This window comes from Rhinoderma darwinii, chromosome 3 (genome assembly GCF_050947455.1).
Source record: "Rhinoderma darwinii isolate aRhiDar2 chromosome 3, aRhiDar2.hap1, whole genome shotgun sequence".
In the NCBI taxonomy this organism is placed as follows: domain Eukaryota; kingdom Metazoa; phylum Chordata; class Amphibia; order Anura; family Rhinodermatidae; genus Rhinoderma; species Rhinoderma darwinii.
Window position 1 is genome coordinate 25,572,973 of NC_134689.1, and position 26,073 is coordinate 25,599,045.

Consider the following 26,073-nt stretch of genomic DNA (forward strand, 5'->3'; position numbering starts at 1 on the left):
AACCAGCCGCGAGCAGAATGTCCAAATCAGAGAGCAAAGGGTTCATTTAAAGACGACAAGCCGACATCCAGTTCTAAGAATCCAAATAGTCAGGAGATACAGGGTGTAGCCAGGAGCTTGATGAGATACTTGCATACACACAGAAATTCACGAGCAACAGTGAAAGAACTGACCAGACTTAAATACTCCACCCCACAATCTGATAGGATGAAAACAGAGAAATGAGATGGGCTTTACAACTCGGCCCAGAAGCTAGGCTAGTAGTCATGACAACTTAAAGTGACAGACGTTTCCTAACACTAACATTGATTTTAGTGGCCCCCTCAGGAGTTTGAGCTAATTTGCCCTCGTTTGAAGGGAGCCTGTCACGTTGAAAAAACAGTTCTATCTGCAGGCATCATGTTGTAAAGCAAGAGGAGCTAAGGAGTCCAGTGGGTGGTCCTACTCAATGATTAACAGCCTTCCCTGTATAAGTTTGCATACAGAGATAGCTGTAATTGTGTAGGACCTCCAACTGGACACCTAGACTCAGAATGAGCAAAGTTTGAGATCAATAAATTACAAGTTCCACTGAATCTTTTCCTCTAAAAACTTTGGCAATCTACTCCGCTCCTCCTGCTCTATAACCTGCCGGCCATAGACAAAACTTTTTTTTTTCAATGTAACAGGTTCCCTTTAACCTTTAAAAGCTGCAGCAGAACTATTTAGAGCATCATATCTTTTTGTGGTGTTTATTGTATTCATTTCTGTTTTAGCTGCAGTCTTGTCAGGAAGATTTAAGAAGAGAGAGCGAAAATGCACGTGAACTATCAAAACCACAGGTAATATGGGAAAACTATCGGGTTAGCTTATTTTCTATTCGTTCTGTTACTTTTCCATTTGTATTTGGAATTTGTTTATATTCTAAACGAAAAAAACGAAAAAAAAACAACTATTGGGTTCTATTAATCTTTTGGACAAACTCATTGTTACACCAGTAATAGCCGTGTTGGGCATCAATGTTTCTAATGGCCGACACATGAGGCATGGAATTACACAACCATAAACCGTGTTTACTTTGATGCTTACAGGAAATCTCAGCATTTTCTACGAAGAACCAATGAACCTCAATTCTGCTGATTTAGTACATTGTTGCCCTCTAACACACATGGGATCATTCAATATATTTTTATTACTGTCAGTGCACTAGTTCCTTTTCACGTGGGTTAATATTTGCTAGTTTGAAGTGAACTATAACCACCATTAACCAGTTAATTGGATGCTTGGATAACCATTGTTAACTCCTAAAGTGTATGTAAAAATGGCCTGTCTAAAATCAGAAGGAGAAGACATTCATTACGTAACACTATTGACATCCGTTATGCCTTTGACATCTTTGGGTGGTGCTCCGCAAAAAGACACATGGTCAAAGTCATCAAACACTGAGGTAGAAAGGAAAACGAGCGGCACTCACGCAGATTTAGTTAAAAGTCCTTTATTTTGGCAATAAATGTGGATTATGGAGCGGGAGGAACGGACAATCCATTATTATATTTTTAATGTTTATTTTTTAGTTTTAAAAACTTACCTGGTGGGCTATATTGAAGACACACACTTCCTTATGGCATTGTCTGTAGAGAGTGCAGCAGGGTGTTTGTGCTTTATGGCAGCAGCAATGAATAGGAGTCATTGGTCAGAAAAGTGTTCATAGACTCATACAGTCTACAGAAAGATATGAAGTCCAGCCTCCCCCAGAGACCAGTGAGGGACGGGGTAGATGCATACAGAGCCCTATTTTATGTATATTGTATATTGTTATTATCCTTCCTTATCCTTCCTTATCTAGGCCTCCAGCAGTACAATACCGATGTCATTTGTCATTAAATCTCTCTAGTGATAATGAGATTACTCTGTTGAAATCTCGTTTAGCTCCGTAATCTCGTGAGATTTGGTTTCACTTGCCGGAATCTCACAAAAAAAGATTCAGAAGTGTCAGGATTCTGAGTACACATGACGTCCAGGCTGGATGGTCATGTGTATTCATTATCAGGACACTGTAGTAATGTTAGGGCTTGTGTATGAGGCTGCACATAGTGATATAACTATATCGCTAGTGCAGTGTAAATGAATGGAGAGGAGTGCATGATGCCGATTGGTCAGCGTCATGCACTCCTCTGTACAACGCCCACTTGGTCGAAAGTAAAAACACGCCCACTTGGGCATTAAGAAAGCTCATTTGCATAAACTAAAATCGCTCCTAACGTTGTGAAAATAGATTGTTTTTTTTAAATAAAAAGCATTACTGTCACCTACATTACAGCGCCGATCTCCTTATGTAGGAGACAGGGCACTTATAATGTGGTGACAGAGCCTCTTTAAATGCACGTGCATACCACTGAAAATCTCATTGAATGGAAGATTAATCTAACCATCAAACAGAAATCTTTACAAGCGATAGGCCAGACTTCTATTCGTTTACACAAGAACGTATTGATTCATGCAGTGAGTCACTAAGCCTGCGTCATCCTGCTGCATTAATTAAATCATAGTGTTTTGCTACAATTACTTTTTGACAGAACACTAATTGCTATTCATTTTTTTCCATCTATGTCTGCTCGAGTAGTTGCTCCGCTACTGAGTGTTTGTCATAGGTTTAATACGTCCGTTTTGAAACTCTGGAGTGGAGATAACTGGAAGTGCAAATATGCAAATGAAAAAATAAGTATTCCATTAAATAAATCCACAAGATTAATGACCCAAAATGCTTTTTGAAAAGAAAAAAACCTGACAGTAGTGTTGGGTGGTGACACACCTGCATGGTAGAAATACTAGGATATTTCCAGTATCCTCAACCAGCTTAGGGCCAGTTCACATCAGCGTTGTGTTTCCGTTGAGGGGTTGTGTCGGAGCTTTCCGTCAGGGAAACCCCTCAATTGGAAGGCAAACGGAATCCATAGCTTCTGTTTGTATCACCATTGATCTCAATGTTGACGGATACTTTGCTAATGGTTTCCATTTGTCACTGTTGTGAAAGGGTTCAGGTTTTTTTGACGCAATCAATAGTGCAGTAGACTGCGCTATTGATTCCGTCAAAAAATCTGAACCCTTACGGAATGGTGACAAATGGAAACCATTAGCGATGTTTCCGTCACCATTGAGATCAATGGTGATACAAACAGAAGCTATGGTTTCCATTAGCCTTTCCGTTGAGGGGTTCCCCCGACGGAAAGCTCCGACACAACCCCTCAACGGAAACACAACGCTGATGTGAACACAGCCTTATTGGAGTGGGGTGCACTGATAAAGCAAGTGTAGCCCAACCCTCTCCACATCCTAGGATATGGCATAAACTACTAGTGAGTGTATGGGTGCGCCTACGGAGCAGGGTTCTGCATGTACAGTATTATACTGATATATAAAATAGTCCTCGCCCAGTTTGCATATTAGTCACCCTGTATAGTTCTGTATGTATGTACACCTTTGCAACCACTGCTCCAGCGCATCTAAAATAAAAACTGAATCGGGTTTGCAAATAGTCTTAATTAAAAATGTCCTACCGTTTTGTGTGTCCAGAGTCTCTGCAGGCCTACGTGTCTCTATGGTAACAGACTACAATGTGTCACCATATGTGGTTTGAGTTATACTTCCATCAGTTCTCTACTACTTGCAAACCTACCGAAAGAATGTTAGCAGGAAGTAGGGGACAGATAAGAGAGTAACACATAACATCAGGATCAGACTAGAAAGGGTTTTATGGTAGTCTGTTACCATAGAGACACATTGGTTGCCATAGGAGCTGGTAAAGTGCCGTTAGGAAGAAAACCTAAAATAAATTGTTAAAGGGGTTTTCCCACAAGGGACATTTATGACATATCCACAGGATATGTCATAAATGTCAGATAGATGGGGGTCCCACCTCTGGTACCCGCACCTTTCTCTAGAACGGAGTGCCCTAAACCCCGTTCTAGCTTTTTGTTCTCACGCTTACTGATTACATGGTTGGGAGTTACGGAAACTGTGTAAATCGCTGAGCTACGCTATTTTTGTAACTCCCATAGTAGTGAATGGCAGTTACAGAAGCAACGTAGCATGTAAGCTACTCTGTTTCCGTAGCTACCATTCAGTTCTATGGGGCTTATGGAAACCGCGTCCTTCATGGTCGGAAATCGGCCAGAACACAGAGGTAGAACGGGGTTTAGGGGCCCCAGCGGTGTGACCCTCATCTATCTGACATTTATGACATATCCTGTGGATATGTTCGATAATGCCCCTCGTGGGTAAACCCCTTTAACTCAAGATCATCTACCATGACTTTACTTATTAATTAATTTCTTAAATGGTTCTCCCTACTGAGACATATTATTATATTGCAGTTATGTGTAGAGGAAAAAAGTGCTGGATTAAAGTATTTTTAAAAAAAAATTGTGTCTCTCATCCCTACCTGACACATAGGATAATGTTGTAGCCATTTCCGTCTTCCATTGCGCAGACATTTTGACAACTGAATCGATATCTAGCTTCAATAGACACTGAAGCTCTATATGTGTGATACCGGCGTATACAAGGCTGATTTATCTAAATTAACCCCTATTTTCTTTTGTTTTCAGGCTATGGGAGAGAGATACATCATAAATCATCATATGGGAGCGACCTGTCCTCCATACCAGTATCCTTACAGTCCACCTGCCATGATCTACCCAGGATATGAGGACTGGCCAATCTGTTATCCACCCCCAGTTGTGGGTCCGGAGCACAGTAAAGTTCAGAATCTCCCAAGTTCTACACCGGTGAGTTCCCAACAGTCCACTTGTTTTCTCTTCATTTAATCCCTCACTTGTTTTTGTTCTAATGATCTCTATTTACAGCCGGCATATCAGTGGAGAGCCACTAACGCCCCTCCGAGACCTCACAATGCAAAAGGAACAGAGATCCCCAAATCCAGAAAGAAAGAGACTGGTAAGTAGTAAATATTATGGCGTTTGGAGTAAGAATTGAAGCATGGCCTCATGGATTAAAATCACAGCATGTTCCATGGCACGATTTTTTGAGATATGTAAGTAATGAACTGGTCAAGTATTCCAAATCCTTATACAAGCGATTGCTGCTTCAAGTCGCCTAGTGAAAAAAAAAGATTGTTTGTACCAACCCATAGAATAAAGTTAACCTGTTATTTTTACCGCATGGCAAACAACGAGAAAAAAACAATGGTGGAATTGCTGTTTTTTTTTACTGCATTCTCTCCCCAAAGTTGTTTTATGGTTTTTTTTTTATAAAAGGCTAATTGAATAAATTATTTGTTCTGCAAAAAACATACATCTACTTTGACGAAGAAAAATGGTGGCTCTTGGAATGTGAGGAAAAACAAAATGCTTGGTCATTAAGGCCCAAAAGGCCTGGTTATTAAGAGGTTAATGTATAAATGTACGCAGTAAGCTCCCTCTAGTGGTGCTCTGATTGGCTTTAGGTTTTCCCAATTGACGCCAGTTTACCTGTGTAAATTTCTTAATAATATTAGGAACATTTTGGCATTGGTGGGGGTAATGAAAATTTCAAAATTAACCGTGTTTACATATTGTTTATTGTATTCTAGATGGTCCAAAAAAAGGAGCTACGAATTCTCAGAGGCAAACCTGAGGATCTGCAGAAAAGACTCCGATAGTTACTAATGTTCATACTTCCACCTGACTAGGTGTGAGATCATTACACACAGCCTGAGATTCCTAAGCCATATGAATGAAGAGAAGTAGCAGGTCGGGCATGGCCAGACGGAGTACAGTGGGATGGCTTAGATCAGTATCTGGATATATGGAGCATGCATACACATCACTAGCCTATCCTTAGGTGTACTGTAGGAGGATAGGGCACACACTTGTTTATATGTTTAATTAAATAAAATTGTAATATTCTGTGTTATTAGACTCTTTACCTCAATGCAAGAGATTTTGTCAATGTAACCAATATAATTAAATCCTTCCTTCAATCTCTCTTTCTATCTTCCTTTCTTTCCCCTGTATATCTTCGTTTTCTGTCTCTCGATCTCGTCCTTTCAACCCTTTTCCCTCTTAATCTCCATTGCTTCCTCCCCCCCCCCCCATATCTCCATTCAGTCCTTCCTTTCACCTCTACCTCTCTTCAAGCCTTTCTTCTCTCTCTCATCTCTTTTCCCCTCCATATTTTAATCTTTCTTCCTCCTCTCCATTTCCCTTCCTTTACCCTCTATCTCTCTTCCTTCCTTCTTTTTCCTTCCTCTTCTATATTTTCCTTCCTTTCTCCTGTAACGCTCTTCAGTCCTTCCTTTCTATTTCTCTTCCTTACCCCTTAATCTCTCTACAATTCTTCCATCATATTACTCTTTCCCTGCCTTTACCCTCTTAACTCCCTTCCTTTTTTCCTTTTTTTTCCCTTCCTCCTCTATATTTTTCTTCCTTTCTCCTTCATCTCTCTTCAATCCTTCCGTCCTCCTTTCTATCTCCCTTTCTCCCCCCCTCTATCTCTCTTCAATCCTTCCTTTTGTCCCCCTCAACTCTTCATTCCTTCCTGTAATGTATCAATAGGACTGGGCCAAAATCATAAATGCAGATATTTTGAATTAAGGGGAGGGAAAAGAAAACCCAATATTCCTGCAACTGCCACAGTAGCGATAATATACAATGAATACCAAGTGTGTAATAAATAGTACAGGTTCACTTTAAATATATATATAATTGTATTTTACCAACATGAATCATAGAAAGATTTGTTTGTGCTTAAAAGCATCAGTGAGCACGTCCTACCTTCTCTGTAGGGAGGATTAGAAGAAATAATTGTACAGTTTCTGCGGCTTACCAGCCCTTTCTATCGTCCCGCAGTGATGATTGCTGTCCGCTAGTAACACCTACGTTTTGATCCCGCTTTCGAGGTGTTCTCTATGCACAGGCTGAATTATTTGGACTGATTCGCTTAGAAAATTATGTTTGGAAAAAAAGTTTTGAGTTCTTAATGGTAAAACGGAAAAGAGAAGCCGGGAAAAAGCAATATCTTCTCGACGTAGTGGTGGATATGTGGACTAGTGTGTCCAAGGCATTTGGCATAGGAGACGTGCTGATCTGTGCTTAGTGTTGATGAAATTGTATGGAAAATGAACTAATTTGAGCCAAAATTCTCATATTTTACGGATGTCAAATGCTATGTTGAAGGCAGATATCATATTTTTGACATGGCTCTGTAAGCCTAAAAGGCTAAACTTACATGATACATAATAAGATCCTGCATTATTTTGCGTATAGCCTGTATACTGTAAGCAGCCAGTGGCTAGACCAACCAAGAATGAAGGTTCTCGGTTAACTTGGAAGCCTAGAGATTGGTCTTGAGGAAGGTGCAAGTTCTTTAGAAGGGACCACTTTTCTCCTTCCAGTATACATAATGTACATGGACTGCTTTGCCTTCTAGGCCTTGGAGATTAGATAGTAGGAAACCAATTAAACCAAAAACATTGAGGGCTTCACCTTATTGTTGAGCATGGCTGAAGTCTTCTTGACAGGGTGTAACCTCTCCAGCCAACATTCTTTGCGATCCCAAGAACCGGATTGTAGAAGGTCAGGGCTTTGGAAAAATATAAAGTATTTTGATGCTGTTTTGGGGACATACCTGGGCAGGACTTAATGTCCCACAAGTTGGGATTAAAATGGTGTAAAGCATGTGTGTGTTATGTAAGAGGAATAAGGAGTTGTTGTAAAGATCGTTTTATAATGTAAGAAACCATGATTGATGGGTTCGATGGAAGGTGTGGACTAGTGGGTCATTGGGTTCATTGATGTGCAAAGAATTTTGGAAGTTTTGGACAATACCAACCATTTCCTCAAAATCTTATCCAGTTTGTAGTTCTTTGCAGAAGATATAACAGAAAGATCTCACCACGTAAGCTGATATGGAATAGCCAGTTGTCAACATATAAAGGTATCTTGTATGTGTTTTATATGGAGGTCAGAAAGCAACATGTTTACAGAGTTACTAGGATTTTGAATCTTTAAAGTGGCATATCATAATTTTTTTAAAACTTGTTCTTAATTGTAAGAGTTCCACATCAATGCAATTGTATCAAAGGGGAGCGCATAATTTTTTGTGAATCGTTCATCCATCTTGTTTATTATATTTGATTCATTGATATAATTTTATTTTAAAATCGAGATGAGTGAATCAATCCACCCATATTGCTGATCTGCCTGGTCAGCTAGCCCATAAAACACAATAGACAGATTGACCTGGCTATCAATCTCTTCAATAAACCAAAAGCATACCTCAAACATGTGAAACAAATGCATCACAGTAGCACGCCAATCACGACCCAGGTGGATCAATTTGATCATCTTTATTTAGCAAGTAAATCTACTGAATTCTAGAAGATATCCAAATGTAGAACAGAAGATCCTGCTGATCCCTTCCATAATCCATGAGGGGAACAAGGTTTATTGTGAATAGTCTCCTACTACAGACAGCAGTAAGGGAGGGCATCTGCTGCAGCCAGTTGCCTTGCAGCCAAAGACCGGTATGATCTGAGGTTTTTGGGAGGGAAAAATGGCTGATCTCATAAGAGTTCTTTAGAGTAATTTTGGCAGACTTGTGATCGCCATTTCATCTAGTAGACACTGCCAGCACAAAACCCGTGGACCCACAAATTGACAATTATCCATGTGCACATTAAAGGGATTATCCAGTAAGTAAATTTATTTTTTAGTAGGGACTGCAAATTAAATAAACCAAGAAAGCAATACTTACCTATCCTTGCCCCCCCGGCAATCCAGCAATGTCGCTCCAGCGGCACTCTCGGTGATTGATTGGCTGCAGTGGTTAAATGCATGTAAACAGAGGGCTCAGTAGGGCTCACTGGTGACTAATAATATTTCTGCCATAATGCCAGAAATACAACATGTGGCTGCTGAGCCCTCGGATTGGCTGCAGCAGTCCCATGCTAGGTGCATGTAAACAACCTCCTGGAGTGCCGCCAGAGAGACCGCACTGGATCGTCAATCCCAGCCCCTACTAAAAAAAAATATATACTTGCCGGATAACCCCTTCAAGGGACATATTAAAACTGGGGCACAAAAATTGCTAGTATTGTCCATATCAAAGCTTAATTTTCTTACATGGTAGATAGTTTGGCCAACGCCATATTACTTGTTTGGGCATCTAAAGTACCCCTAACAGATCTTGAATTGAGGATATCCCATGGAGGACCTGTCCCCAACCCTTTATACCTTGTGAGTCACATTTAACTTCGGAAGATGGTTGGGAGCTACATTTAAGTTCAAAATATTAATATATTCAACATAGAGAAACATTAAATTGGCGGAAAAATATAACATTGAGTCGAAAAAAAACAACTCATAGACTATTTGCAAAGCTAGCATTAGATTCCTCTTTTGAGTGTCACTTTCTTGATTAATAGCTTGGTCTCCTAAGAGACAGACACTGTAACCATGAATCTTTGACAGAAGCAGAGCAAATGAGAAAAAAAAAAAAATCGATAAGCCCATCATGGTGCAAATTCCATCTCAGTCTGGGGACAAATAATAAGTGTTCCTGCATTGGGCTTTAATAAAAGTTGATGTAGCTTTTAAATTTGTACTTGTAATGTCTGCATTAACCGATACATGTACTTTTATTTTTAGGACACATCGGATTGTATGTGATTGTGAACTATGTAAAAAAACGATGTTAAATTAATGATTGTACAATACGCTGCTGTTGGAAAATATAACAATGCATTTAACTACCTGTAAAAGCCTCAGATGCCTGTATGTTATATATAATGTTTATAATAGAAGGCTAAAATGCCGCAATCCATATATGTTAATAAAGGGTTTTTTCAAGCGAATTTGAGTTCTTCCTTCTACGGTGAAGGACATGGAGTTGTAATCCTTCTTACCACCCTCTACCCATAACATTATTTTTCACCAAGCCATGCAAGACGTTAAGAAGTTGTATCTGAACACAGACAGTGTTTATTGAGTACCAGCACAGATAAAGCTTCACCATTGAGCTCAACAGCTAGAAGAAGACCTCAGGTTGACCTAGAGAGTCCATCCCAGATTGGTAGAGTTGCCGGAATGCACTGAACAGCAATCTACCAATACTCTGGTTTCTAGATAGATCCCACACGTGTGTGCTTTCTGACCTATCTTTCATACAGATAGCCTCTCCAGAATACCTTCTGTCTACTACCGACTGCTCAAAAACTTGGCACAAAACAGCACAAAAATAGATATCTATATATATAAACAAGCTCCGTAACATTAAACAAGAATGAGACTACTGCTCCTCTCTTTCCATCATTATAATCCTTTCAAGTCCCGTCTGTGATTTCATGTAGCTGATTACATCTCTCCTGACTTGAGTGACTGGTGTTCGGGGATGCCATCGTTTCACGGCACGTCCATCAGGTCCCACAAGGAATTTCTCAAAGTTCCACTTGATATCATTGACTTTGAGGAGATCCCAGAAGAGGCGATTTACTGGGTTTCCTAAGACCTCACCAACAGGGGGGCAGGAGTTCTGAGAAAAATAAAATGGCAAGTTTATTATATTTTTGTCTTGTTATACACATGTTGCCAATGTCACATGCAGTGCTGTACAGAGGTTTCACTTATGCTAGTCCTGGGGCTTACATTCGAACACGCACCTGCTAGTAGTCTATTAAACAAGGGTATTTCAGGGTAGTATGGGACCAAGGCTTAGTTTGTCCCATTGCCTTTGCTATTGTGTGGTGTGAACCTGTGTAGGACTCCCCTGTATTGGTAACAAGAGTTGGGTAATTGGCTCAAGTGTCGTGGAACAGGCATGGAGGCCAGAAACGTAAGGGTGACATATGTTCACAATTGGTTCATATTTCTCCTTTCTTTGTTAAATATAAAGTGGGGATTGGATCCCAGAAGAAAATGTTTAATGTGGGAAAGGTTGCCTTCCTTCCACCATGGTATCCATTCCTGTTTATGTAAAAAAAATTGATGAAAATCCAAACCTTACATACACCCTAGAAAACACAAGATGCCACTGACGTATGACTAGTAAAACCCTTGGGAAGAACATTAAAGGTCCATGAAGGTTGCCCTGGTGAGACTTAAATCTATGGGCCTATAACCCCACTGCCCAATAGGTTTGCTCAAGCTGTATTACTTTATAACGTCGCTAGTGCAATGCTGAGAGGAAAAAAAACTGATTACTGTTTTTGCTGGTTTGGTTTACTCTTACCGGTTTACTCCTTCAGCAGCTAGTCTGCAGACGAGACCTGGGGATTTTTTGCAGCGAAGACCAGACCTCTGTACTAGGGTAAAGGGTGATAACTAGCGGTCCCATAGACTTTGCTAAACAAAGTAGCCATTGCCAAGACTGACTGTGGAAGCGCTATTGCTAGACCGTAATATTATACAGTAACATTACAGAATAACTGGCCAAATAAAATTACTATGGATCGACTTTAGTAGTTGATCAAATGCAAGGCCTTACTTCGCTTTTACCTTGCCATTCGTATACAGACGCAGGATGCTCAGGCATCTGTAGTTGCTCCCCCTATGCCATATCCGAAGGTTAATCTCTCTGATCGGTTCTCCGCCAACCAAAAATAATTGACCACTTTTAGATAGGGCTATATTTTAGGCCTAGGTCTTCAAGTTCCAAGGCTCAGTGGATAGGCGTAGTTATTTCCCTTCTACAGTATGACCCTGAGACCCTCATTTTCTCTGTCTCCTGACTCTCCTGTGTTGTCTTCTATGGACACCTTTTTCATGGCACTTGGCCTACTCTACGACAACTCTGACTGTGTTGCAGTAGCGAGAGGGCAAAAAATGATCTATAAGACAAGGTAATAGTCCAGCTGTAGAATACTGCACTAAGTTTATGAGTTTATGCAGTGCGCCAACGAGTTAAAATGAAAAAGCTGTCCCTCTGTATATTTCGCTTAGGGTTAACGAAGACCATCTCAGATGCGATTGTTCATTATCCTCCTCCTGCTACAGTGGAGTCGGCCATGACTCTCGATCTAACTGAATAGACGCCTGTGTTCGCGTGACTCAGAGTGGCCTACCAGCCTACATCCCACAAACAAGATAGAGGCGGTTATGTCATTTCATGATGAACCAATGCAAGTTGGTGTCATGCGGTCTGCCCGTGAATGGAGAAACCACCGGAGAAAGCATGGACTTTGCGTCTATTGTGGGGAGTCGAGATATCAACTCCACTCCTGTAAAAAATGTGAATCTAATTGCTCAATTTATATTAGCATTTTAAAAGCTTAAAAGTTCAATTTGTTCGCAGTATTGCATGTGGTTCAAAAATCAGAAATTCGACTTCATCTTTTAAACGTCTTATTACTTTTGTTGGGTGTGTGACCATTAATCAAATGTTTCCTAGGGGTGCGGGGCATAGAAAAGCTTGGGAACCACTGACTTAGAGGATTTTTCTGATGTCTTCTCTGCCCTATTAATTTGGTGCCTTGTTCCTATCTGCCCAAGGGGTGCATTTTCAATCCGCCTGTTCCTCAGCGCCAGGCTTTGATTTAAGGGGATCTCATAACTTGATCAGGGTAAAATATAGGGATAAAATACCCTAGAGGAACATTATGAAAACCTGGTGATGCCTTTCCGTCTTTGTAATGCTCCAACTGTATTTCAGGGGTTCGTTAAGGATGGGTTTTTTAGATATTTAATAGGCAGGTTCGTAGTTGTTTACTAAGATTAGATACTCCATTTTCTCTCCGGACCGAGTTTCTCATGTTCAGTTACCGTTTCTGTTTTTTTATTAACTTTTGTTTGCTCCATCGGTCACAGATACTCTGCAACTATCATGCCCAAGTCATCCATAAATATACACAATCGCATCAGCCGAGGATTTCAATAGGTATAGAGAAAAGCAACTGTCAGACACCTGAACCTAAGCGAGATGTGTTCAAAAGTGGAACGTTCTCGATACCTTTAAGAAGGTAAATACTTTCTGCTCCTTCTTCCCATTGACATCTCCTTTTTCAAATAGCTGGAAATTTGGAGTGAAGCCATTGCCAGGACGTACATATCTGTAGGAAATAAAGAAAATAATTGTAATGTTCTATAAGTTCACAGTACGACTTGAAATCCTTAGACCAGTGGTCTACAATCTTTAGCTCTCTAGCCATTAAACTACAACTCCCCGTGTGACCACTGTCTTAAACCTTACACTTGCTTCTTCATATCCAAAACTTATTTAAAGTTTTCTTTAACCCCATCTGCGTTGTTTTATACTCACTTCAATCCTAGAGGAATTTCTTCATTACTTCCAGGTTCTTGTAGACCAAATTGATTGCAAGGAAACCCCAAGATGACCAAACTATTGGATCCAAGTTCTTGTTGTAGTGCATTCAGTTCTGAAAATGACACGTGTAAGGCTGGGTTCACACGAGCATGTTACGTCCGTAATGGACGGAACGTATTTCGGCCGCAAGTCCCGGATCGAACACACTGCAGGGAGTCGGGCTCCTAGCATCATAGTTATGTACGATGCTAGGTGTCCCTGCCTCTCCGTGTAACTACTGTCCCGTACTGAAAACATGATTACAGTACGGGACAGTTGTCCCGCAGCGAGGCACGGACTCCTAGCGTCGTACATAAATATGATGCTAGGAGCCCGGCTCCCTGCACTGTGTTCGGTCCGGGACTTGCGGACGAAATACGTTCCGTCCATTACGGACGTAACATACTCGTGTGAACCCAGCCTTATACAGCAAGTCTAAAAGCATTATTTGATATCTAAAGGGGGTGCACATTTGCATTCAGAACTGTAAAAATATCTGCCATCCTTTATAGGAACTAAAATACTGAATTCTGAAGCGAAGTCTCTGATACAACCATGAAAATGAGCCCATATATATATATATATATATATATATATATATATATATATATATATAGCGCATGCCAATCAATGTTTATTAGAAGAGCCCCCAATGATCACAGGGTATTTAATTCACCTGCAGTACCACCACGGGGCAATGGAGTATTGCATAGTTTCCAAAAAAACAATGGACTGTCCTCGTAATTAATAGTCGTATTGTGTTCTGCTCTTCCCTCTAGGTAATAGATGAGGGTCCTGAGTGGGTAACACCTTCCGCTCTTATTAAATCATTATTTTCTACCCTAACAGGTTATTTTAGAAAAAAATAATAAATGTTACCTTGCCATACATCCGTACAAATATGTTGAAAAGTAGAATATCTTTAGATGCCAGCAGGTGCGTAACTAAAGCGGGCCCCATAGCAAAGTCAGGAAGGGGAAATACCACTTAGTTTTTAGCAAACAAGAGATGGCAATACATAAAAACATAAAGAACGACTCCCATAGTGGCAGATATGGAAAAGGTGTAAAATAGTAAAAATTATACTTATGGAAGTTCAACTCTGGTTACATTATTAATTAACGACACTATGATTATCTTATTATGTACCCAGTATGTTTCTAATACATGTATGTGTATACTGACTATTAGATTAACTTTAAATCTTTATGCTTTTTGCGATCTCATAAATTTGTAAAAAAAAAAAAAAATTCAATATTTCCAATGTTAATGTCTTGTTTATTTTTGTATAACTTTGAAAAAACCTTTAATAAAAATAGTGTTAAAGAAAGCCATAACCGTCACAAAAAAGGGAATTGTTCCTGCACTTGAGTAGGATCTCTTTAGACTATGGGCCCCATAACAGCCGCTATGACTATATTTATGTCCATGGATACCAGAGGAACGTTGTATTGGGATGAACATGAGATTAGGGTTGACTGAAACATGGATGAATCTAAGGTGTCTTGCCTTATCCTTTACCGAATGCTACATGTCTTTTGCTCCGTCTTCATATCTCGTCCTTAGTTCTCCTGCATTCTCATCATCATCGAATTTTGATAACATTTGTTACATTATTTAGACATAATTGAGAGGAAACACAAAAGGCTTTTCTCATAACTGCACTTCAGCTACAAGGAACCTATTGACCCAATACTGTCCAATATTAACTTGTTAAACATTTTTACTTTTTAGAATACTAATATTAATGAAAACTAAATTAAACAAATAACACACTCGATCCAATAAGTTCACGCTGAGAAAACAGGCGTTATATTTAGAATTTGTTTTTTAACCACTTGTTGCTAACCAACTCCACAGTTGCAAGAAAAGGAAGTTAATCTTTTAGAATTACCTGGATTTCTGCATTGATTACTAATAAAATGTGGTCTGATTGTCGCAATTCTGAACAAACACAATCGAACTAAACTAATGACACAAACAGTTTTACTGTTCATGTCTTTTATTGAGCACATTGAGTAATAATACACAGTGCAGGGAGAAAAAGTAAATGAATCTCTGTGTTAATGACTACTCCAAGAGCTAATTGGAAAAAGGTGTGTCAATTAAGGAGATGAATTTGGAAGTGTGGGTTTCACAGGTGCTTTGCCCATTAAATAAAGGCACACAAAGCCTGGTTACTGACAAATATGTTCTTCTCAAAAAAGATTAGTAAGTGTGAACCTTGTCTCGAGGCAAACAATTTTCAGAAGACCTCAGAAAACGTGTTAAAGAGGCTCTGTCACCAGATTTTGCAACCCCTATCTGCTATTGCAGCAGATCGGCGCTGCAATGTAGATTACAGTAACGTTTTTATTTTTAAAAAACAAGTATTTTTGGCCAAGTTATGACCATTTTTGTATTTATGCAAATGAGGCTTGCAAAAGTACAACTGGGCGTGTTTACAGTAAAAGTACAACTGGGCGTGTATTATGTGCGTACATCGGGGCGTTTTTACTTCTTTTACTAGCTGGGCGTTAGGAATGGGAGTGTATGATGCTGACGAATCAGCATCATCCACTTCTGTTTGTTAACACCCAGCTTCTGGCAGTGCAGACACACAGCGTGTTATCGAGAGATCACGCTGTGACGTCACTCACTTCCTGCCCCTGGTCCTGCATCGTGTCGGCCACATCGGCACCAGAGGCTACAGTTGATTCTGCAGCAGCATCAGCGTTTGCAGGTAAGTAGCTACATTGACTTACCTGCAAACGCTGATGCTGCTGCAGAATCAACTGTAGCCTCTGGTGCCGATGTGTCCTCGCTCATCGGACACGATGCAGGACCTGGGGCAGGAAGTGAGTGACGTCACAGCGTGATCTCTCGAGAACACGCTGTGTCTGCACTGCCAGAAGCTGGCGCCCAGCTAGTAAAAGAAGTAAAAACGCCCCGATGTACACACATAAGACACGCCCAGTTGTACTTTTACTTTAAACACGCCCAGTTGGACTTTAGCAAGCCTCATTTGCATAAATATAAAAATGGTCATAACTTGGCCAAAAATGCTCGTTTTTTAAAAATAAAAACGTTACTCTTATCTACATTGCAGCGCCAATCTGCTGCAATAGCAGATAGGGGTTGCAAAATCTGGTGACAGAGCCTCTTTAAAGAGATGCATAAAGCTGAAAAAGGCTACAAAAGCTTTGCTATAGACCTAGGTGTATATCAATCAAGACAAACTGTTGACAAATGGAGAGAATTCAGGACTGTTGCTACTCTCCCTAGGAGTGGACATCCTGGTAAGATGACTCCAAGAGCACAACGGACAATCTTAAAAATGGTGAGAAAGAACCCGAGGGTAACCGCAAAAGACCTACTGAAGACTCTACAAACTGCAAAAGCCTCTTCATGTGTCAACTAATAGAAAAACACTGAACAAGAACGGTGTTCATGGAAGGACACCACAAAGGAAGCCGCTGCTGTCCAAATAAAACATTACGGCCCGTCTCAAGTTTGCCAGAGACCACCTCGATGTTCCACAATGCTTGTGGGAAAATATTGTATGGACAGATGAGTCAAAAGTGGAACTTTTTAGCACAAGTGCACAGCGCTATGTTATCAGGAAAAAGAACCTCACACCAAAACCTCATCCCAACTGATGCATGGTGGAGGGAGTGACATGGTTTGGGGCGGCTTTGCTGCCTCAGGGCCTGGACATCTTGAGATCATTGAGGAAACAATGTATTCAGAGGTGTAGCAAAACATTTTACAGGAGAATGTGAGGGCAGCAGTTCTTGACCTCAAGCTGAAGAGATGTTGGATGATGCAACAAGACAATGACCCGAAGCACACAAGTAAATCAAATAAAGAATGGCTTGAAAAGAAGATTTGTGTTTTGGAAAGGCCAAGTCCGAGTTCTGACCTTAACCCTATGGAGATGCTGCGGCGTGACCTGAAGACGGCTGTGCACGCAAGACATCCCAGAAATATTCATGAACTGAAACACATTTGCAAGAAGGAATGGTCCAAAATTCCTCCTCAACGTTCTGCAAATCTGATTTGCAGCTACAGGAAATATTTGGAGGAGGTGACCGCTGCTAAAGGGGGATCTACAGGTTATTAAATTCAAGTTTTAACAACCTTTTTCTCTCTGTGGAAGTTTACTGAATGTGCTCAATAAAAGACATGAATAGTACAAGTGTTTATGTGTATTAGTTTAGTTAGATTGTGTTGGTCTATAATTGTGACTTAGATGACAATCTGACGACATTTTCTCCATAATCATTGCAGAAATCCAGGTAATTCCAAAGGGATCACATACTTTTTCTTGCATTTATATATGATATGGAGAAATATTGTGCCTCATGTATCAATAATGTACCCTGAATCAGGGTTGGATTATAGGGAGGACAGGAGAGGCCATTGCCTGCGGACCTCCTCTACTTAGTAGCCTCCCCTACCCTGCCAAGAAATGGGCATCCATATTCAGAGGCTCAATTGGGGAACGCCAGTCAGTTGGAATTGGATGTTAGTGCGGTGCATCTACTGCTGAATGGCACCGATAAGATGTAAGTGTAGCCGCCACCAATTTCTTTGCCAAGGGGCCCATCACCAACCATGATCTGGCCCTGCCTGAGCTGTACCCTGGTTGCCATAGGAAATATAAACATATAATAATTCTATTAAAATATGTATTTTTGGTGGTCACTTTTTATTGATCATCTTGTTATTTTTTGGTCCAAGCCTTAATTTTGCTGCTTATCAGTTGTTCCACAGCTTTTTAGACAACCCCTGTCCGTATGCCCTATTATTGCATATGGTTGTCAAAGAAGGGGGGTCTCCCACACAGGACCCTCCTATATTATACAGAGAAAAGAGACACTCAGTAAGTGCAGTTCCAATCTGGTGGATTCGGACATACAGTAGACATAGAGATAAGTCTCAGGGCATTATTAAAGATGGCACATGATAGATATTGATCAACTTCCCCTACAGATCTCACCAACTTATGAAACGTATATCGGTTATCGCAAATATCCCTTATAATTCGAGTCAATGAGCCTCCATTTTCGTGTCGTACCTAGATACTGCATGGTGAGCCCTCAGTATGTAGCCACATTCACAATCAGGATTGTCTTCCCCTCATACTGTTTAAAGGGGACAAGCCGACTCCCTTCTAGAGTGAGCGCCGCATAATCGTAGATCGTTCCAGTGACAGAATTGTAGCAGTCAACCTAAGACAAAGAAAAATCATAAAAATTAGGACCAAGTATAGCAGAACTTTATATGGTACAATAAATCTTGTCATAAAAACCTACAACCTTTCCCGCAAAAACAAGCCCTCATACAGCTGTTGACAGAAAAATTAAAAAGTTATGGCCTTTGGAAGGTTAGAAGGAAAAACTAAAATGAAAAAATGAAAAATGGCTGCAGCAGCAAGGGGTTAAAGAGGATCTTGCGCTTGTTTATTAATTCCCTATCTCCTAACTAATCTAATAGGTGCTATGGTGCTGATAACAACAGTGTGATTTGTTTTCAAAAACCTTTATTATTTGCATTTTTATAAATATGTTAATGTGGCTCTAATAGCCAAATAGGAGGTGACTCTTTCTTTTCACTCTGGGCAGTGTAATGTCTTTTGTATGACGCTGTCCAATCAGCATACAGCTTCTGGTGATATCTCCAGATGTCTCACTGTGATCCTGGTGTCATATGAAAGATTAGAGTCTCATCTTTCATATGCCGCCAGAAGCACCATTCTAGGTGGTCCACAGCCCGAGATATGGCTATTTGAAGTGATCCCCCTTCCCTCCAGCCTCAGTCTCTCACACTGTGTGAAGCAGCTTCATGCTGATAGGACAGCGTCAGAGGCTGTGAGGAGGCTCCACCTCAGGAGAATCGCTGGTGTTGACGCTCATTTGTCATTTGCATATTTAGAAAAAAGCTCATAACTTTTAAAATAAAAACATTTTCGGACACAATTTTCACTAGTATTATCAGTGTGACAGCGCCTATTAGATTAGCGAGGAGATGGGGCATTACGAAAATAGTGACCGATCCTCTTTAAAGAGACCTGTTGGCCCTCCTGACATATCTGTTTTAGTAAACACTTGAAATACGAAATACTCTGTTTTAGTAATTACTTTAAATGCCTCTGTTCTTCCTCCTGGAAATGTATAAATAAATTGACAACTGGGCGTTACCATTCTGACACACAGTCTGACGCTGGCCGCACTGACTGTATATTACTGTATTACCGCACTACTCTAGATGGATATTTTAGTGGATGAGGAGGATTTACAGGGAGTCTACAGGCAAAGGAAGGGGAATTATAAACTGCTGGATGGTGGGGAAGATGCCCCGTCCCTATGATAGTATATACTACAAAGCTTCATATATGCTCATGTACTACTGATATATATGGTTTTTCTTTTCTATAATGATAGGTTTGCTCTAAGCTGTACAGTCGCATGACTTGTAATATTATGTGTCAGGGAGGCCGGTGATGTCGGAGTTTCACTCTGTACGTGAAGCCAGGGTTGCATATTAATGTCGTCAGGATGAGTTTTATCACAGACAAACAGCCCTGAGTTCCAGGCACATCTAATCCCAGCAGAATGATGTCCTATATTATAGTTATTATTAGGACATGCTCTAAGGAATGATGTCGTGTTATCAGTGGGTACTGACACTCAGCGCTGCCGTCACCGCCAAATGTGTGCTGACGAACAATGTCACTGGCAGGGACTAACATGGACTGGATAACAGAGGGGGGGATGTGCTGTTTTTTGTAAAAAATTTTTTTACAACTGAGCTGTAGCTAGGCTTTCCTTCACCCGGGGCAAAGGTTCAGTTTGTTTTCCTAGCCTGTATCTTAATACCCTGGCCATTGCAAAGTGACTTATTGTCACCCCCTTGGCGCTCAGCGGCCAGGGCACATGCCCCTGCAGCTCCCCCTAGCTACTCCTCTTAATTTTTTCGCTGCACGTTGTATATTATTTATATAGTTTTTTATTTATAATTCTTAGAATACTTTTCCCCAACTTTTGTGACCACAAAAAAAAATACTCTCATCCCCTTCTAGAGAATTGCAATTGGTGTATGGCGAAGTGGGGACAGATTTTACACACAACTCCCAATATGAAGTCAATGTTGTAAAATCTACATGACATTGTTCTGAAAAAAAAAATGGTATAAGAGATGGTAACGAAACATTAGATGTAATGTGATGAGGATGCAGATATACACTACATGGACAAAAGTAATGGGACACGCCACTTAATCATTGAATTCAGGTGTTTCAGTCCCATTGCCACAGGTGTATAATATCCAGCACCTCGCCGTGCAGTCGCCTTTACAAACATTTGTGATAGAATGGATCGTTCTAAAGAGATCACTGAATACCAGCGTGGTCCTGTAATAGGACGCCACCGTTGTAAAGTCAGTTCATGAAATTTTTTACGTCCTAGATATTCCACAATTAACTGTGAGTTGTATTGTTGTAAAGTGGAAGTGTTTAGGAACCACAGCAACTCAAAAGTTTGGTGGAGGAGGGGGTAATGCTATGGGGTTGTTTTTCAGGGGTCGGCCTAGGCCCATTAGTTCCAGTGAAGGGAAATCTTAATGCTCAGCAGACCAAGACATTTTGGAAAATTGTAGCTTCCAACATTGTGGGAACAGTTTGGGGTTCGGTTCTTTTCTGCTCCAGCATGACGGTGCCCAGTGCACAAGGTCCATAAAGACATGGTGGGGGGAATTTGATGTGGAAGAACTTGACCGGCCGCACAGAGCCCTGACCTCAACCCCATCCAACACCTTTGGGATGAACTACAACAGAGATTGTGAGCCCGGCCCCCTCCTCCAACATCAGCGTCTGACCTCACAAATGATCTTCTGGATGAATGGGCAAATATTTCTTGTAGAAAGTCTTCCCAGAAGAGTGGGAGCTCTTTTAGCTGCACAGTAGAGACCAATTCCATATTAAGGCCTGTGAATGTTGAATGGGATGTTATAAAAGCTCCTGTAGGTGTAATGGGTAGGTGTCCCAATACTTGTATCCATGATATAGTGTATCACCCAAGTGTCCTAAATCCAGTGGGATTGTTCTGGATTCTAAACATTGTCCTTTAGTGTTAATTTAAGGAAATAAGGCCCCCCCCCCCCATTATGGGGCTGACCCCTCCATGCCCTTTACATGAACATTTACATAACAATGCAGTATTTCTGGAGATGGGAATCCTGTATATGTTCTTACCATCCATAAGAAAAAAGAATGGCAGCAACCAGAGTTGGGCCCCCTCTCTCCAAGGGCCCAATAGCAGCCACATCCTCTGTCTATATTGTATACACAATCACAGTTATTATGGCTGTGAAGGGGGCAGTATTTATTTTTTGGGCAGAAGAGTTTAGAACAGCAAGTGAGTAAATTAGTGGTTAATTAAGGGGTCTTCTAAAAAAAATTCCGCAGTGAGATCCATGTGCCCCATATACCTGTGCATCCCACATATTGCTGAATGTTCGAAGGTAGGCACACATATAATAAGTATAATAAATAACAATTGTGTGCATGACAGTTGAGTTTCTCATCACCCTCCAGATCGCCATCATTGAAATATTGAGGTGTGTCACAAAAATGGAATTACCCGGCATGTGTTACAACTTGTACATATCTGCCGTTTAGTAACATATACACTTAAAACTAGTCTACTAATAGGGGTTACCTGTTCAAAACCACTTTTTTTTATTATTATAAGTCCATACTGACCTAATAGACAGTCCAAGAAATCCAATGAGATCAATGCAAGTGACGTGACAACGAGCTTCTATACCAGACACCGCCCATGGCAAGAGAAAACCAGACCGTTTTTTCAAAGTCCTGAACAACTCCCTTAAATTTTTAAATTCTGGATACCTACCGCCACCACTAGGGGGGGCTAACTTCATATGGATTAATGTAGCTAGTATTGAATTTAAGGAGAGCTGTATAAATTTGTATGCAGTGAGCTCCTGGTTGTTTGACAGGAAGCAGGGGGAGCAGTTCTGTGATAGGCCCCAACCCACCATGGGCCACTGATTGAGGACATATGTGAGTGGGGCTGTCGGGGAGAAAATGTCCTTTATTTTGCAGCAATGAATACTATTGCAATGACCACATAAGATTTTTGGTTCAATACTACTAGGATTGTAAATTGGCATGTAGGCGATATGAATCAACCAGTGATCGTTCCCCTCGTCCGTAGTGCAGAAACTCTGTTAGATATGATTCGGTCCTGCTGGACCATGGTACTGAAAGCAGACAAACAAGGGCAGGTTCACTTTAAATAATGTGCAATATCAATGCTGAGTGCAGTCTAGGATTAAGGACACGACAGGGGTGAAGAAAATCGTGAGAGCACGCTTTTCAGAGAAAGAGAATGATAATAATTCTACCGCCCCGTAAAAAGCTATTAACTGGAAAATGTAATTAGGGATTTGTGCAAAGAAACAGCCACCCCCGATCCTGTGTGGAGGAGACAAATGCTACACGGCACAACCTGCTGACCTGAACAGAAACCTCCAGAGACCGCCGCAACCTGCTCTGACAAATACTCTGCTGAGACCAGGGGCTTGTGGTTACGGGGCTTCCTGTTTTTCCAGATTTAATCAGTTACATATAGTGATTTTGTCTTTTCTTTAAGTTTCAAAATAGATAGATAGATAGATAGATAGATAGATAGATAGATAGATAGATAGATAGATAGATAGATAGATAGATAGATAGATAGATATGAGATAGATAGATATGAGATAGATAGATAGATAGATAGATAGATAGATAGATAGATAGATAGATAGATAGATAGATAGATAGATAGATAGATAGATAGATAGATAGATAGATATGAGATAAATGATAGATAGATAGATAGATAGATAGATAGATAGATAGATAGATAGATAGATAGATAGATAGATAGATAGATAGATATGAGATAAATGATAGATAGATAGATAGATAGATAGATAGATAGATAGATAGATAGATAGATAGATAGATAGATAGATAGATAGATAGATAGATAGATAGATAGATATGAGATAAATTATAGATAGATAGATAGATAGATAGATAGATAGATAGATAGATAGATAGATAGATAGATATGAGATAAATGATAGATAGATAGATAGATAGATAGATAGATAGATAGATAGATAGATAGATAGATAGATAGATAGATAGATAGATTAGATTTTGTCTTTTCTTTACGTTTCAAAATAGATAGATACATTGATTAGAAATAAATATTAGATAAATGATAGATAGATAGATAGATAGATAGATAGATAGATAGATAGATAGATAGATAGATAGATAGATAGATATGAGATAAATGATAGATAGATAGATAGATAGATAGATAGATAGATAGATAGATAGATAGATAGATAGATAGATAGATAGATATGAGATAAATGATAGATAGATAGATAGATAGATAGATAGATAGATAGATAGATAGATAGATAGATAGATAGATAGATATGAGATAAATGATAGATAGATAGATAGATAGATAGATAGATAGATAGATAGATAGATAGATAGATAGATAGATAGATAGATATGAGATAAATGATAGATAGATAGATAGATAGATAGATAGATAGATAGATAGATAGATAGATAGATAGATGCAGTGCAGGCCCTGGGGAACAGATCCTCGTCCCGTTTGTATAACCAAATAAATAGGCAGCACTCCGTAGTTCAAGTGAAAAAATAAGGGGGGGGGGATGTCTGTAACCCGGCGAAACTATCTTATTGGAGGTCATGCCTTACGTTCCTGTGGACTTCACTAATTTTGACTATATTACCATTTAGCAATGCTATTTCTATATAATTGTGTATCTCTTGTCCTTTATATGCATATGTGTACATCATTTTTGACCCCCTAAGCTTTTATGATTTTATGCTTTTGTACACTTCCGTAATCTTCTTTACTTTTGTATAACATTGAAAAATTTCAATAAACAATTTGTCAAAAAATAAATAAATTAGGGGGTACTTTATTACCCTTGGTGTAACGTTTCAGCTCCTTGCTCTGGAGCCTTTCTGCGTGAGAAAGGCTCCAGAGAAAGGAGCTGAAATTTTGCACCAAGGGTAATAAAGTACCCCCTTATTTTTTCACTTGAACTACGGAGTGCTGCCTATTTCTTTGGTTAGATAGATAGAATTTTTGTTGGCCACTGAAATAAAAAGATGAAATTCAATGCAACTTTTTTGAATAGTTTTGTCGTTATGATGGTGGTTCATGTTGAAGGTCTGCAAATACATTGGCTCGTTTTGCCCCAATACCCCAGAAGAAAGCAGCAGAAAGAGCCGTTACTTTCACAGTAGGGATGGACTACTACTCCCTACACCAAGCTTCTTTGAGGTAGGGGTTCCCCTGGATTCGACTCTTGCCTGAAGTCTGGCAGTAAAGTAGACGATGTTTAACTGGGAGTCTCATATTAAGTGATGTCATCATTCTGGGCCGAGTGATGTCATTAGCCCAATCTGGTGGTCCAGGATGGTCTGTACTTACCCCAGATCGCGGCATTCCTGATATAACATACATTATGGTTTATCCATACCTTGCTCATCTATAAATTTCAGTATGATCTTGACTCGACCCCTCTCTGGCACTACAGTCTGCAATAACTACGGACCTATATTCTATAGGAGTTATTTACTCGACGACTCAACAACCCCTATCCATCTGCCCTATTAGGGCACATGGATGCCAACTAAGGGGGTTCCCTGCTTTGGACCCCCCTTTAGGGAGCTACTAACAGGCCTCATCTCTGGTGGTCCTGCTCCGTCCATGTGTTAAATAGACAACCATGAATTTGAATAGCGGCGTGTAATATTATAATTCTCCTGTAAAGGATGTCAAGAGAGAAATGAGCAGCCGATTGCAAATCGCCCCTGACCAAATCAGCTGTTTGGGGGTCTGTGATGAGACCACCTCTCTGATGTCTGTCTTTTAACAGTATTTGTACATTTGATATATAGTAACATAAAAATTTACAGAAAATTAGCATTAAAATGCTGCATCATCTATTGTATATTCTTCAATATGTATTACTGTAGAAAGAAGAATAACTGATGATTTTTCCTTTGGACCGCACCATGCAGATATAGCAGAGCTGAATGTGCAATTTTCCTTTCTTTTGTGCATTGTGATATCCTATTGATGTAAGATAATGCTGTAGGTTTATCCGCAGTCCTATGGAAAACCACATAATGATATCGCCATGAATTTACCAAATGACAAACTCAGCACTGCTACATCAGTACATACACTAGTCATTTAATAATAAAATTAGGAGGTTTTAAAATCCTTACCGACTTCTGGTCATTGTCCTTTTGTGCCTGGACCAGAGCAGCCAGAACACAAGGCAGAAGCCATGACAATCCAAATTTAGCCCCCATTTTGGGGGAGCGCAGTGGCCCCAGTGGCAGATTCCCTTGTGTATAGTGTCGGCTGGCAGCAGAGCTGGTTCCTGTACTCGGGAATAATGACACATTCCAGCAATCACACAATATAACACTCCAGGCTGAGCCAGCGCCGGCCAATAGGAAAACAGGGATAAGATACCGAGAACCTGTTAACCCTGTGAATGACTGTGTTGTCATAGGCAGAACGGTGACAATACACTACATACTGGAAAGATTATAGCACACAACATATCAGTGACATTTACAGATGTACACACACATATATACAAACACACACACACACACACGCACACACACACGCACACACAAACACACACACACATATATACAAACACACA

General features: G+C 40.1%; 2 protein-coding genes across 2 annotated transcripts in view; one reads left to right on the forward strand and one right to left on the reverse strand.

Moving 5' to 3' along the window:
• The window catches only part of TNIP1 (TNFAIP3 interacting protein 1), a 58,165-nt gene extending 48,333 nt beyond the window's left edge, over positions 1-9,832 (forward strand). The window contains exons 15-18 of the mRNA XM_075856148.1: positions 756-821; positions 4,587-4,766; positions 4,845-4,935; positions 5,570-9,832. Coding sequence (XP_075712263.1) covers positions 756-821; positions 4,587-4,766; positions 4,845-4,935; positions 5,570-5,613 — 381 coding nt within the window. The 3' untranslated portion in view covers positions 5,614-9,832. The remainder of the gene's footprint in view (positions 1-755; positions 822-4,586; positions 4,767-4,844; positions 4,936-5,569) is intronic.
• A 104-nt stretch (positions 9,833-9,936) lies between these two features.
• On the reverse strand, positions 9,937-25,810 carry GPX3 (glutathione peroxidase 3). Its single transcript, XM_075856149.1, has 5 exons — positions 25,622-25,810; positions 18,335-18,488; positions 13,231-13,348; positions 12,922-13,021; positions 9,937-10,509 (listed from the first exon to the last, which is right to left on the reverse strand). Exons 1-5 carry the CDS (start codon positions 25,706-25,708, stop codon positions 10,267-10,269), a joined length of 702 nt encoding a protein of 233 aa, XP_075712264.1. The 5' UTR covers positions 25,709-25,810; the 3' UTR covers positions 9,937-10,266.
• Positions 25,811-26,073: the final 263 nt, after the last annotated feature.